This window comes from Lepisma saccharinum, chromosome 3, assembly GCF_977018435.1.
Source record: "Lepisma saccharinum chromosome 3, izLepSacc3.1, whole genome shotgun sequence".
Classification (NCBI taxonomy): Eukaryota; Metazoa; Arthropoda; class Insecta; order Zygentoma; family Lepismatidae; genus Lepisma; species Lepisma saccharinum.
The window spans coordinates 117,827,725-117,844,222 of record NC_139231.1 but is presented as its reverse complement, the minus strand read 5'-3'; the positions used below and the strand labels follow the sequence as shown (position 1 = coordinate 117,844,222).

General features: G+C 38.9%; 1 protein-coding gene across 5 annotated transcripts in view; it reads right to left on the bottom strand.

The window, feature by feature from the left end:
* LOC145985353 (inositol 1,4,5-triphosphate receptor associated 2-like) overlaps positions 1–16,498 on the bottom strand; it is a 283,782-nt gene that overhangs the window by 156,951 nt on the left and 110,333 nt on the right. For all 5 annotated transcript variants that reach the window (XM_083119265.1, XM_083119264.1, XM_083119263.1 and 2 more), the window contains one exon: positions 12,931–13,037. In XM_083119265.1, coding sequence (XP_082975391.1) covers positions 12,931–13,037 — 107 coding nt within the window. The remainder of the gene's footprint in view (positions 1–12,930; positions 13,038–16,498) is intronic.

The window sequence follows — 16,498 nt, the reverse complement described above, 5'->3', positions numbered from 1 at the left end:
AGGGGAAGACGGAAAATACGGGGCTGGAGCGAACGCACTGTCAACACGCCAGAACATAATACAAGATGTAGCCAAAGGCTCCGTGACGGCTCTCGATCACGTGATTTGCTTCGGAACCAACCTCGAATGAGAATTCTTTCATCTGGCCTTGCAAGGGTATCCGTGTTTTGATAGGCGCCGAGATCTGGCCTAAAGGGGGTCACACCGTGCCCACTCCTTTCACTTACACCGGTACCCCGCTCCCGTTAACACTGATGCAGCATCTTGCGAGTTTCTTTCTATGCGAGGCGGTGGAGACCAGACAAAAGGGTGATTCCTATGTGAATCGGGGGTTCGAGGAAATGTTGCGAGTTCCGTAAAAAGAAGCCAGAAGGCGCGCTCTATATATATCAAGATAGTATGCTTTAGCTACTTAAATCGCCCGCACTGCTTATGAAACGGTAAACAAACTCACCAGGTTACCACCTTACGTCTAAACAGAGTAGGCTGTAAAAATGGCTTCGACAACTCAGACTCCACACTCAAAATATGAATACAGATTTGGTGGAAAGATGACAAAAAAATTTTGGCCCATACTTTCCTCATTTTTACTTGGGATTAATTTTGAAAGCTGAACATTCAGCCTCTGATCTCCCCACCAGGGCGAAGAAAAGCTTTGAGAAGGGTCGCAAAATTTAAAAAATGAGAGAAATTACTTTCTGTGTGAAACTCGTGTTTATAGTTGTTGATAGCCTCATGTTCTGAAGTGTAGAAATCTGTCCTGGGAACATTGTTGTATTGTTCCGAATACATTGGTTGACTGATTGATTTGTTTTTGTTTTTTTAATTCGCTTTTCTGCCACATTTAGCTAATCACGAAGATGAAAATGATCGATGGAATTGATGAAGGGACACAAACAAAGAACTGCCAATGCCCAGGCCTGGATTTGAACTAGGGGCCCCTGGCGTCGTAGCGCGCTATGATAACCACTGTACGCCACGGAGGTCTGCTGTTCCACAGTGCTTGTCATTTCATCTGCGTAGCTGTTTTTTTGTTAATTTACTTTTCTGCCATTTTTGTCTACGTAATCACAAAGATGGGTGTGTGTGATGATTCGATTAAATTCGTGAAGGGATACTCACAAAGAACGCCCAGGCCGAGGCACAAACCCGGGAACTTAGTGTTCTACCACCAGCTGATCTGAATATAGCCTCATTTTACCCCCAAAGGGGCAAAAAGAAAAATATTTTGAAGAAAAAAAAAAAGAAAAACTAAAATGAAATTTAGTCTTTGGAATTATGCAGATAACTCAGTAGTGTCATGATGGTGAACAAGGTAAAAAAAAGGTAAAGTGCTCCCCTGTGCTTAGCACCACGCCATGAAGGCGTAACGCCCCACACTTTCTTGATCCGGTCCTGAGTGGGGAAGTTGTGATCAGCATCACGCCCCTGACCGCCTTTACCCCCCAGGGTTTCCCCCAGGTACCCACGTCATTCGACGCTGGTGAACAAGAACTGGGGGTATTTTTAAACAATGTAAATTAATGGGTCGTAAGCACAAAAATTAGTTTCAGGTTTTTTAGCACAATTCCACTTCATGCGAATGAAAAGGTGGAGAATTTGCTTGCGCGGGAATACCTACTTCGTTTATAGATGTTTGCCCTATTTCACACATTTTCACATTTTTGTGGTTATTAATACATAAGTAATTGAACAATGACAATATATGATGCAGTAATGACATAAAAATTGTATTCCTTTGCAAGATTCTATGACTAATTTCCATACTATCTAGCCTAAGGTAAGAACGAAGATCATTATATCATATAAAAACCTTTTAACACGTGATTTGGTTAACAACATTAACCGTATGCTGGTTAATTTTGTTGTTGGGCTACTTTGGTATTTGGCAGTGATATGCACATTTCACACTTGCGCGTGCGCACAGGCTCGCACATTATTTTATACATGAGGCATCTGTCAGTGGACATAACGAATTAATAGTTACATAGAGGAATGCGTATCCTACCGGCCAGTACCACCATGGCAAATGTGGTAGGCTTGTTTCATATAAAAAGTTGCCGTACATGTTCCACCTTTTTCAATTAGCTGGAAAGTAACTGCAACAAGTCAATCATATTTTTTATTATTATTTGCAGAAAATGCTTACATCAAAGGAGAAGTGCTCGAGTGTAATTGTTACGAAAGTATGATATGGCTATTTTCAATTTTATATGCTTGCCTTATACTCATTCTAGCTGTAGCCAGACATGCATGCAAATCCGGAGTTTGTGGCGGCAACGGCTCCCGAATCTTCAGACAGGTTTTTACAACTAGCAAATATTGAGTCTCTTGCTCGTTTCTGATCAATACCTACAATAGGTACGCAGTTTTAGCAAACATCCATGTATCATATCAATGTGTTGAAAACTAATTTATCGAAAGATGGCCACCAGAGATGTCCTAACGGCACCGGTATCTTAACATTTGCCCTAATGTAGCACCCGGTCTCAAAATTACCTTACACATCCAGTTCGTAGATTTCTCAGAAACTGGTAAGATGATTTATAACTTTCTAATTCGAACATTAGTCTAACACTACATACATGCTATCTATTTCCCCATCCGTCTGTCTATTTAAAACTACAATACCATTACAACTTTTAAAAATTTATTTTTAGTAATCAAGAAATTATCCTTAAAAGATTTATCCCTTGGTAGCTCTTCATGCATTTAAATATTGGGGAAGCAGCTCCATTGCTCGGGCTTGACGATCTCTACTTTAGAATTTCCAAATGCGCGATAAACGTATGTTGCATAAACGCTCACAAAGAGGGTTGGGGGCAATTCGAAACTCCACCTGGAACAAGGATAATGTACCTACTTAAATTATCTCGTTTATTTGTAATTGTCTTCTCTTTGCATCTCACTTCTCTTTTGTCTTTCTTTCTCAGAATCTCTTAGTGATACCTTATTTCTTCTTGATCATTTCTTTTTCAATTTTCTCTCCCCAATTCTCTCATATTCGCATTGACTATCTTTAATTTATCTTCCTTCTTTATGTCTAGATTTCGCTTCTATATTTCGGTTTTTACTTTCTGTACATATCTTTTTCTTCTTTCTCTTTCACTCTCCTGCTTCTCTATTTATCTTCCTTTCTCAGTTTTCTATTTCTCTTATTTTCCCCTTTCTCTGATTTGTGTATTTGTCTGCCTCTCTCTATCATTCAGTATCGCTGTTTTCGTACGTAGTCTTCTCTCCCTCTCTGAAAAATGTTTCTTTGTGATTACGTCAAGATGACGTCAATATTTATCATCTAAGGCCACAACTTTTCGAATTTGACACACCGCCCTTGGAAAATTTTCTACGGCTACTGATCATATGTTGTTTGCTGTTATCCTGACTAACTCACAGCACTAACTGTTATAGCTAAGCCAAGGTACTTGAAGCCTTCAACTCTTAACTTCAGATTGTTTCATAATGTTGGTTGATTGTTTTCGTTTAATTTGCTTCGCTTTTCTATCACATTGTCTAATCGGGAAGGTTAGGATGAGTGATGATAATTGTGCAACTGAAGAAGGGACACTCACAAGCATCCAAGTCCAGGCCGGGATTCGAACCCGGGACCCCTGGTATTGTAGGGCGCTGTGCTAATTACTCCCTTAAGGAGATCGGCTGTTTCATAATGGATGGGAGGCGGCCTCCGTGGCGGAGTGGTTAGTGCAGCGCACTGCGGCGCCACGGGTCCCGGGTTCGAATCCTGGGTGTCTGTGAGTGTCGTCCCTTCATCAATTGCATCATAACATCACTCATCCTCATCTTCATCTTCGCGATTAGCCAAAAAGTTGCAGAAAAGCGAAGTAAAACGATCCAAATCAATCATTGAATCATAATGAGTGGGATTAATACAAAAGTACAGGTGCTCATGAGAACGTACCCCAACGACAGCTGAGGAGATACTCAGAAAGTGAGCATATATGCTCAATTTTCGCAGGATTAAGTTCTCTCGTAATTTCCAATCTAGTGACTTCTCACAGTTATACAAGGTCCGCCCATAAAGAAACCGAAATGTAAAAAAAAAAAAAAGAACCAAACCAAATAAAAAAAAGGTACCGTATTCTGGCAACACTGCAAAGAGGCTATATCTAAACTTCTCGTCAGTGCATGTTTCAACCTATTACAGACAGTCGGTATCGGGGCAAGCATGCGTCAGATGAAGGTCGTGTGCAGGCGGCGTACAAAATACGCTCACCAAGATGGAACAACGTTACATCATAAAGTTTTTTTTTACAAATTGGGTAAACCGTTTACCGAAACGTTACAGATGATACGAGCAGGGTTATGGTGATGCAGCATTATCAATAACCCAGATGTATGACTGGTACAATCGTTTCAAAGGTGGACGTGAAAGTGTGGAGAATGAACCAGGATCAGAACGCCCTTCAACGCCAAGGAATGACGACAATGTGGAGAAAGTTCGTGCACTGGCGAGAGGTGAAAGACGTTTAACCACGCAGCAACTGTCAGATATGCTTCACACCAGCAAAGAAAACTGTAGGTTAATTTTAACGAGGGAGGACCTGCAAATGAGAAAAGTATGTGCTCTTTTTGTGCCAAGCATTTCTGTTACACGATAATGCTCGGCCTCATACCGCATTGTCTGCAGAACAATACCTTGCTAAGCATTTGGTGACAGTGATCAATCACCCTCCATATTCTCCGGACTTATCGCCTGCTGATTTTTTTTCCTTTTCCCCAACCTTAAGATGGTATGAAAGGACGACGATTTGACGACGACGCGGACTTTAAATTAAATGTTACGCGTATTTTGTGAACACTTACTGTCAATGACTATCAACAGTGTTTCCAAGACTTACAAACGCTGGTCAAAGTGTATTGCCTCCTTTGGTGATTATTTTGAAGATGATAAAGTCATTTGAAGGTAATTACTTGTTTTCTTTTCTTTAAAAAAAAGTAGTTGTTTTTATGGGCGAACCTTGTATTAACATTTTTATGACCTTTTGTACATACATATACACACAAGTCTTGTTCGTTCATGTGTGTATATATAAGAATCCTCTGGGATTGTGAGAACTTGCTCTATTTTATTTATATCCAAGTGCTTAATGCCTGCAACCTAGCGAAAGTTTCGAAATTTTATGTGAACTTGTATATTCCTGACATTACAAAGTGTGTGTGAGCAAGTTTATGTTGGCAATTTCTTTGGCATTACTGCCGAATTATTTTGCTGATGATTTACATGCATAAGGGAGTGATCGACAGGTCTTACGAGAGGCAGACTCTTCCATAAATGATGATCGCCATGACCTATTAAGCAACCGGATTCCTGTATTAATCAATAAGAAAGATCTATCATTATAATTGACATTCCCGTTTTCAAGGCGTTGGCGACATCGAAAGGCAGTTTGTTGGCTCGAGGATTCGCGAAAAGGAAATTAATAATTTGCTTGCTCATGAAGCAGCGTGAGGGAAGTGATGGGAACGTTGCCACAGAAAGAAATTAGTGCTTCTCCAAGTGTAACCTAAGTTTTATGATGCAGTTATAAATATGAATTACTAATATTTATTTTGTAGCTCAAAATTATAGTGTTTTTTGTCACGATAAAAGATGATAAACAGAACAATAAAGCATATGGATTGAGCCTTTTGCCAACATGAATAATAAATAATGGAAGTGATTAGTTTCCGCTTAATTATATAGTCTCTGGGACGTATTTCTACTGTTCCTAACAGTCTTCATCAGGATAGATAACAAAGATGTTGAGATGGTACAGGTTGACCCTACCGTTATACACCATAGCGTAACTTTGTTGAAGCAAGGGGGCAGTTGCTCCCTCCAATTTCTTCAGGTCTATTAACATTTGCAAACCTTTTTGTTAACCTCCTGCGACACGAGGAGCAAAGCAATAGATTATTTTTTTATAAATTCGCAAACGTAACAGTTATAGTACTAATACAGTTATAGTAGCAAAATAGTCCTGAACGCTATTTTTATGGGCTGGAACAATTTTCGATTCCGCCCCCCCCCCCCAAGAAAAAAATTCGATTGTACCCCGACAAAGCTAGGCCCAAATTACGTCACATTCATCAGGTTTGTTATTTACTCTGATGAAGATTGTTAGAACAGTGGAAGTAATAATATAATTAATAAAAGTGGAAATTTATCACTTAGGTCCTCCATTATTTGAAGGGTTCGGGAGTAAAACATGTTAAGTGACATTTTGTTGACTTCTGAGTTCATTAAGAAAAAATGTTGTTAGAATCTATACTGTAGATAAATTGTTTTCGTGTTGTGTTGAGCGATTTCAGAAGGCTTCACTGAGTCCAGTGCAAATTGGAATTATATGGCAATTTCACTCGAAAATTGAAGGATGGCACATTTTACTTTGCAACTCAAAAATAACGAAAATGTCACTTACCATGTTGTACACCCGAACCCTTAATTTATTCTTATAAAAAAATGGCTTTTGATGCTAGCTCAAAAGTTTTGTATAGTCATTTTATGCTTTTATAACTTTCTCTGTGGTGCAAAGGGATGACCTTTTCAGAAGGTACTCAAGTTTTAACTTCATATTCAAGAAGTACACTTCTGGGTGCATTCTCGCAGACTAACAAGGCTCTGACGCCTGGACTCAGAGCCAGTACCTATGTGGGACTTGTGTTGTTTTCTATCCAAGTATGTTTGAGCTTGTCTCCTCATTATTTTCATCCATCGCAGTTCATCCTCATCTTTGCGATTAGCCCAAAGTGGCAGAAGACGCGAATAGAACAAATACACTTCTCTAGGTCATTCAAAACAGCGAGAATGAATGATGAAACAGTGGAGATAAAGAGAACCAAAACAATGGAACATCTTTTGAAGAGGACTTGAACCAAAGTAAACTCTGTGGTGCCACAGCCCACTAACGACCAAAGCCTACAAAGTAGCCTTCTGTTGGGTAACTCACGGAGCCCCATCGTCGCAAAATCACAGTAAACACGGTCGTATGAACAAAGAAGCATCCGCTTAGCAATCGAATTATCGAATGCCTAAACTACAACTGCATACGTTCTCGACAAAGCACTTGCCTCAATTCTGCGTTCTCTATTCAATAAGGTAATGCCAAGGTTAAAACTACAATAAATGAAAAACGTCTTCTTGTTATGTGAAGTGCATGTGCTACGGAGTCCTATGTAACAATGGTCAAACCAGTCTTTGAGCTTTTATGCTCCGGTAAAGTCCGCAAATTGCGTCTGCGGCAAGTTTTTCTTCGCAGAATTTAAATCCTAGTCACGTATACGGTCTCCAGATTTTGCATGTCTTAAGCAGGTACTTCTATTACGTCACTGCATGCGGAAAACTTTCCTGGAATATAGCCGTGCCTTGGATGGAAGAAAAAAGGAAGACTATTTCTAACCCATACAGCTTCTAGTACTTATTGCAATTTAATATTCAGTTTATAAAAGTACAATATGATGGACTCGTGTTTATAGCGCATTGTATGCGGAATTGAATGTGTGCGATTGCATAGTTTTACACTCGTTCCTCGACATGAAGCTGCGAGTATGAGGTCCTGGCTTCGAAATCTCAAAAAAATCCTCTCTCATAAGATGAATGTTTTATGTTTTACATAACGGTAGAAAGAGAACAATGTAAAGATACTTTGCATTGCTCTCTATATGCTTATCGAGAAAAATCAAATTATATTTACAAGGCGCGAGCATTCTTTAACGTCATATTCTTTTGTAATCACTCACAGCCAGTGGCGGCAATTGAATGGGCAAGAACAGTATATTTTTTCTTGTTAGATGAGGTTTAGCATTAATAGTTCATATTGCAGTTGCAAAAAGTGTGGGGGGAAGCAACTGTCCCTCTTAATTGCAGCCACTGTCCATAGCATTAATCAATCGCGGCAGACACGTTAAATGAAATTAGCTTATTTGTTTCAGCCTGTTTACATATCCAGGCAATTAACTGAGAATTTTCTTTCTCAACCCTATATAAGCTTCCTATCCTGGGTATATTTTGGTCAAGATTATACCGAGAATTAATGGAGAGAAAATGTTCATTTTTTACTGAACACTGAAAAGAAGAACTGTTGTTTACATCACCATCTCGAAATAAATTAATTCTTTATTGAAATTTTTGAATATTTTGGACAGCAATCCTACTTCCGGTCTCACCATATGACTTCTCGGATATCTAATGAGTTGGCAGGAAAAATGGACACTTTTTTTTATTAGTCTGCATGAAATTCTTTGATAGCCATTATAAATAAAACAGGATACACGTCACTGGATTCAGTTTGCTGTGCGAAATGAACATGTCATTTTTCAAATTTGAAATGTCTCCTACAGATGGTCATGGTATGTATTCATATTTAAAAACGAAACAATATTAAATTATATTTATATTTTTCTTAGTTCACCTAGCTTTTCTGCATCATTTGGCCAATCCTGCGATGAGGATGAATTATAATCAGTTAAAACTGTTGAGAGGACCATAAGAAAAGTTGTACACATATTCAAATGCTACATTTGACAGGTCGATTTCTTCATAAACAAAAAAATATATATTTTGAAAGGTAATTTAATTCGAACGATCATATTACCCTGACACATCTGTGTGCTGAAAAACATGAGATTTCATTCCAAAGGATTCCTTATCCTTTAGCTCACCGCGACCATTTTTCCATCCTTATTGTTGACGTGCTGGTGCGTCATTTCACTCTAATATCATTTTAGGTTATTAAATTGTATATATTTGTGACCTAATATTAAAATAACTGCACATATTTAAGGAAATAGTTCCATTCTTCCTTTTAAGAAACCTAAAGAACCAAGAATTATTTTCTACGACGTCATGTTTTAGAACAAACTTTAATTCACTAAAATTTAGGACAATTACTGTTATTAATGTTAATTACTACTACTGCTATTATTAGAAGTTTGTTGTTCTGAATGTTGTGTTGATTGTCATCAGTTTGGAGAATGTTTTCAGCACTTTCTTTTTATTCTAATGTAATTTAAGAACAGGTTATTGATTAATGAAGCAGAACATTTATATTTTTAATCAAAACCTTATACTATTACTATTTTTAATATATAAAATGAAGGGATCGGGTGTAAAACATGGTAAGTGACATTTTGGTCATTTTTGAGTTTCACGCAAATTTATTTTAATTAATTGATTGAATTGTTGTTTTAAGTCCACTTTCTGCACAGAAAGGCTAATCGTGACTGGACCTACAGTTTAAAGTGGGATCCGAACCACTGTGTGTCTCCACCGGGTATCGAACCCAGGGCCCCTTTATTAGCAAATTTATTTTAAAAATTCCGTGGTAAGTAAGGGAAATTCCTGCTTGACGCGTATCTGCGTCACTGATAAGGTACGGGTTCACGATTTTACTATTCAGTTATTAATTACAAAGAAACTGAATTACAACAGCGTGCATTGAATTATATTTAAAATTTATAAATAGGCAGGAACTAGACAGATGCATCCCAACTTATAATTTTTGTGAAATCGAAAATAAAAATGAGCAATTTAACAAGTCGCGTTTCATTCAAAGTTGTTTAGGCGGTACTTTCGTTGAGCTACACAAAATCGTGATGTAACATGAATACTCGAAAACTCGACTTTGCTTCATCGCCATCACATTCTTGTTGTGAAACGAGGCCAGGCCTTGGGTGGAGCTGACACTGACAATGGGTGGATCGTGGCGGCGAACTTTACACCTAATACGCTTCCACACGTCACAGATAGGCGGATAAGTGAAGAATGGTTCATCCCATCGTTACCAATGTAATTTATCACCGTACATTCTGGTGTGATATGAAAAGGTAACTATGGCGATTGGAATTCTTGCTTTCAAACGAGAGTTAATACCTTACTGTGAAGGAGAACGCCTGTAATTGGAAGGTGAGCGAGGTTGTTTTGTTATCTCTTTCTGCTTTAGAAAGAAACGTTTCTAATCAGTAAGGCATTTAAGAACTACAATACATGTATTTTCACAGATGCCATTGCTATCTCATCCAAGTGCTTCATCTAGCCTCCAACATGTAATAAAATATTCTACCATTTATGAACTTTTCCTGCGAATTTAACTTTACAACTCTCGTAAGTCCCTACATAAGCTCCTACCTCAGACCAAAATTTGCATAAATTTCTGCAAACGCTCATATCCAAATTTGTAAATACTATATATGTATATTATATAGAGTTCTACCTATTTCGAATAAAGATGCTGAAATAAACTGATATCAATAAATTAAGATTAATTCCCTGATTATAGCCCGGGATTCATGAGCAAGAACTTAAACTCAACATTATCTAGATTTAGACACAATTTTTACAAAGAGTACACATTTCATCACCAGCAACAAAAGAAATTTGAACTATGCTAAAGACAATTATTTCCAACTGCATTCCATGCTGTGACACCAATATAGAAAAATGTTGAAACTAATACATCCACAATTTCTAGAGCTAATTAATTGCCTTTGGATACGCATCTAAACATGCAGAATAACTATAATAATTAGAATTATTGTTTCACACTTAATCAAGGAAACTTATATTTACGTTTCAGGAATGCTCACCCTATTTTTTAGAACTAATCACAAGAGCAAAGTTACTAAAACATATAACAAAGTTTAACTATTGCCGAACAACGATAATTTGGGTTTGATACATAAAAATTGTATGCAAGAGCTGATTGCATATAATATGACATAGTTACAGCACTAATGGAAGGAATATTAACATCCAAGATGGGGACGGCGTTAAAATGCAGAGAAAAAAGCATGCCATGTATCTGACCACGAACAGGGAATTAGCATTCCAAAACAAATTGCCACTACACATGTGTATGGAGGGTTTTATTCCCTCCCAAGGTACTCAAGGTATTTCGATGTGAAATACATGAGGAGGAAAACAATGCGCTGACTAGCAGTACTGTCTCCATAGCACATCCATGTACACAATTATTGTTAAGCCATGCATTTCCAATGTTTGAGGAGCGCGATTGTCATGCTGCCAACATTTAAAACGCATGCCAGACCACGAAAACGCAACATCAAGAACATACTATGGCGAAAAGAACCTTACCTCCTCCTTCTGGAAGCACGAAAAGGAGGAAACCAGCGAGCCACGGAGGGTAAGTCCTCCGTAATGTCTCCAGGAGGGGATGCGGCCGAGTTTCGAGGGGAAGACCACGGAGACGTGTCTGGAGGAGTCTGGTAGGGAGGAGATTTCGGGGACGACACGGGCGAGTCGAAATGCACCACCTTCGATGTACACGCTGGCTGCTCGGAGGGCGACAACGTAGTTTGCTCTCTTGGCGGAGAGTGCGACGGAGAACGGGACGACGGGAGCTCCAGTGGACGGGACGTGGAACGGGAAGCGTGCTGTTGTTTCGGCGAACCCTGTATCTCCGCCTGGGACGTTTGGGTGGACTCGTTCCTTCCTTGGGAAGGGCGAGGGTGGACCTCCGCTCCGGTGACGAAACGACTGCCTGGCGGGGGTGGATCTCTGTACGGGGGAGGCTGAAGGTACGGAGAGGGCGACGGCGTCGGATCGGAACTCTGCCTGACGATGCTCACCACCCCAAGGTGGTGGCTGGAGTTTTCGGGGTCCAGGTAACTCTCGAAGGACCTGGACTGGTAAGGGTTCGGGGGAGGCCTGTACGGAGGGGGTTCTCTTTCCTTGGGAAGTTCGAGGCTGGGGACGACGTGGGAATAGCGCTTAAAAGAGCCCGAGGGGTTTCGGTAAAAATGTGCATTCCCGCCTCCGCTCTCGTACTCTTCGTTCTCCTCGGGCAGAACGGAGAGCTTCCTCACAGATCTGCAAAAAGGGGGTTCATTTTGGGGTGTCACAACCTTACATATTAAAACTGCGCTTGTATTTGCTTTCTGCTTAATTCCATGCACTAACAGCAAACACCACTAGGCATTGAACGATCCAAGAAATATTTCACTTTCCATTCTCTTTTAGTAAAAAGTATTAAAAATATCCAAAAGCAGGTGACTATTTCAACAACTTGGGGAAGAATTACAAGTGTTTTTACAAACAATACACATTTAAAATATACCTTGTCACAGAATAACACCTAATGAAGCATGGATTAAAAAAAGAACAGCCACCCCACAGATAAATTCTATAAATAAATAAAATGAATAAATCTTACGTAATTACTATATCAAAGTAATATATGGGAGAAGTAAATATTTAGTTCGTTCCTATTGGTCGCCATGTAATTATTATTTGATAGTCAATTTACTGTAAACAATTCAAAATTACTCAACCACTTTCGTAATCTGAAGATCTGATTCTGTGCCTGAGACAACGAAAAATAGAATTTTTTACGAAAATACATTGGAGAGAGAGAATTTTTCTACAGTCGCTTTAAAAATATGAACCAGTATAGTTTAGGGTTCCTTCAAGAGATAAGGAGTAGTATGATGTTAATTAAGGTTTTACAACCAGGCCTGGATTTAGGGGCTACAGTTCAGTTGCTTCATCTGAAAAGGAGCCTCCATTGTGGAAAATTTACTTTCAAAAGAGTAAGACACATTTGAAATGTGGTAAAAACATAACTAACCCTCTGGCACAACTTTGCCTACAACCTGTAACTGAAATTTTACATGGGGAGGGGGTGGTGGTTATGATGTTAGCCCCGGCCCTCCAAATATATATCAGAGTCTTTTTGCAATGATAAACGAGCCAGAACGTTATATAAAATAAAATTCAAACATACAATTACTTTGAGCCTTGAAGGTCAAGATCTGAGAAGTTCAGTCAAATTCATGAGTTTGCGAGACAATACACTAGAGCTGATGTAAACAATTTTTAATATTATAATTCCTAAATTAATCAACTTGAGTTTAAATATTCTCGTATTTTTACTTTGCAAGTAAATTATCTCAGATTTGAAGCTGAAACTATCATACCTGTAATCATCCAAATCCAATCCATCCAGCCTTGGTTCAAACATTCTGATAGGCTGCTCTTCCGCTTCCTTGAATTCCTCTTCCTCCTCTATGCAATCTTGAATTCTCTGCAAAAAGTACAAAATACAGAGTAGTACGCTCTCTTTAATTTGTGCAATACAAAGAAAACGGACAATATAAAAAAGGCAATACAAAATTAAGAATGTCTATTTTGGTCATTAGAACAAAATCCCTTCAACAGACTTGAAACATTTCGATTCAAACTGATTGTACGACTGCTTTTACAAAAGTTTAATTTTTCCTGAGAAGTATTCCATATCACATGATAAGAGAATCATTTTAAGGCGTTCGTAAAAATCACTTGAATAACCAAACCAATAATCAAACTTTCAAGACATTTGAACACAACGCACTTCCCTGTCCCTATCGCAGGAAAACAATTCAAACTCTGAAAACATATTATCTTACTAAAGAAGTATATACATTGTGCATATTAGAAAATTAGCTAATATTAATAATTCGTTCAGTAAACCAATAATATGATCAATTGAATTAATAATTACAATCCCACTCAAAGGAAACAAATTTCATGCCTAAGTTCCTACAGTTCGAACATAAGATTTTACATCAAATCCTGATTAGCCTATCTGTGGATAAATCAAATTTGATCGCAATGCCTAACCAATTAACTACAGACTTGTTTCATCCATTTCTGTCCCATAGTGTAATCAGTCAATGATCGAATTCAAGAAAACGTGAGAGAGGTGAAATTCAGTGTTACTTTATGACTGTAATCGACATAATAAAAGTGAGTTGAAATAGTGTTTTCTGCGAAAAAAGCAACAAAACATTCTAATTAAGATACATTTATGAAAATTTGCGTCCTTTTTTATTTTTTTAAAAAATACAATTTTGTATAACTAACAATTCCACAATTTGTCAATTTTTCGCAGATGTCTGACATGCTACCAGCATAATTAAAGATTTCCTACCATCCGAAAATTATTCATCGTACTTTCGGATTGGCCAGAACAACGCGCTACGAAGTCAAGAGATTCAATTCAATTCAATTGGCTTTATTCTTGGGCGAGGTTTCAGCAAATTATGATCTACGACCTAACCCTAAACAAAATAGTACGTATTAAAAATCGTATATTAAATGGTTATGTAAAAAAATTATAATGATGATATAACAAAGGAGACTTCTACAAAATAGTCGTTACATAAAGATATGACAAAAGATTCAAACCCTAGTTAAGGCATGCACTGGCGTTCGCAGGATTTTTTTTTCGATGGGGGCTGGAATTCTAAAGGTGGATATCACATAGCTGTGTTTTAGGCGGGAAAGGGGGGGGGAGATACACAATGAAGTATTCTGTAATTACTCCTCCCTTGCGTACGCTAGTGAAGGCATGAGTGTATCATTACATTTGCTCCACCATATCGTCTTTATCTGTTCACCATTCATTCTCATTGTCGCGGTTAACTAAATAGGTTGAGAAGCGACATAAAAGAACCGAGAAGAAGTACACAAATTCTCGGAGAGGAAGAAATTATATTTCTACAGTTGAGAACGTATTTAGAAATATAGAGACTTTGGAAAAATACCCTCTAGGAGGAGGTTCCCTGCCCTCCTCCCCCATTCTTGAGTTCGAACACTAAGCACCTTTCAGACCGAAGCGGCACGTATCACTTGGAAACTAACCTTCAGTAATACACACAACCTTTCGCACCGGAGTGACACGACAAGCAACATGTGCATCCTCGGTGTATTGGCAGCGCATGCGCAGTGAATGTTTTCTTTCAGGCCCATGTAGCTTGTCGCTACTCACTTCGGTGTGAAACCTCCGTCCAGGGAAGTTGCCAAAACTTGAAATCTTATTTTTTCGTGGTGTATTATGCAGACCTTGGAATTTAACTACATATGTTATGCATTGAAATATGTATATAGCGTGTTCAGAATTTTGTAGGAGCAGATATGCCTACTTATTTACTTGTCAAGATCTACAGGCACATGTTTTTCATCTTCCCACATATCTATTCTTTTTCTTAAGACTTCTGAAGCAAAAATGAGAGGATATTGTTCGCCCCAGGGCGCGCAAACAACGGCACACACATCACGCACTGCTGTTTGAACGGACCTTGACCATCTTTTTTTCCGCAGGAAATCATGCGTCAACACCATCACCCACTTAGGACACGACCCACAGACCACATCAGACATGTGAGAACAAGTGTCTCAAGAACGACGTTTAGTCAATCTCCTGCTTGCACGAGAGGGTTGTGAACTCAATTACATGGTACTCAACCAACTAATGGATGCTAACATTACTCCATTACTCATGTAACGGCACGAAATGATGATGCTACCTTGCAAAATGCAGGGCTGCGTGTCGATGTGAAAGAAGGGCATGACGGTCTTTCATTAAGCCAAATAAGCGTTGCTTATTTCAAGTTCTTGAATATGTATTTGAAACTTGGAATGTTGAGGTTACATGTTAAGGTAGCATACCTTTTACACACACACAAAGAAAATAAAATAAAAACCTGCTTGACAAATGAACCAAAAGAAAATCTACTGTTCGGAGTAACAAGTTACCCTTAACGCATTGACAAATTTTGTACTTATGTAGTGGCATAGCTTTGTGTTACGAACATTAAGATTTGACCTGATATGAATTTCATATGAAGAAATGGATTTGTATTTTATTATTTGACGTCGCTAACTGCAACTTTTGGCTAACAGCGACGATGATGAGTGATGATTAGATGAAGCTGATGAATTGACACAAAGAACGCCCATGCCCGGGCCGAGACTCGAACCCGGGAACGTAACTAACGATTATGCTACCGTTGCATGATCAAAATACCACGGCCATTAAACAAACGTCATTGGGCAGGCTATACCTCATATAAAATCATATAGACATATAGGCGACAACGTTCATTGCCTAGTTCCTTTAATTAGTTAAATACGAGGTTTGTTCAAAAAAAGACCGAACTTTTTTAATAACCCGCCAACGGTTGCAGATGGCGTGATCGGGCTACCGTGCACACCTAGCGGTATATCTTGGTAAGAGATCGCCGTTTACTGGGTTCCGATCTATGTATTAGTTGTCGAGTAACAGCTGATTGAGTGAGGTCGTGCACAAGCGGCTCGTCGGATTAGTGACAAAGCAACAATGAAAGAGTTGGAGGAACAACGCGTGTGTGTGAAATTTTGCGTAAAACTTGGGAAAACTTTTACGGAATCATTCCAAATTCTTAACCAAGCATACTGGGATGACTGCATGAGCCGAACAGTGCCTCCCCGATGGCGCAGTGGTAGCGTCGTCGCCTTGTAATCAAGGAGTCCCGGGTTCGATACCCGGTGGAGGCACAAGTGGTTCGGATCCCACTTCAAACTGTATGTCCAGTCCCGATTAGCCTTACTGTGCATAAAGTGGACTTAAAACACCAAATCAACAACAACAGCATGAGCCGAACAAAGTGCTATGATTTTAAGCGCGTTAAGGAGGGCAGGAGTTTAATTCCCAAAGATCCAAGGGCTGGATGACCTTCCACGTCA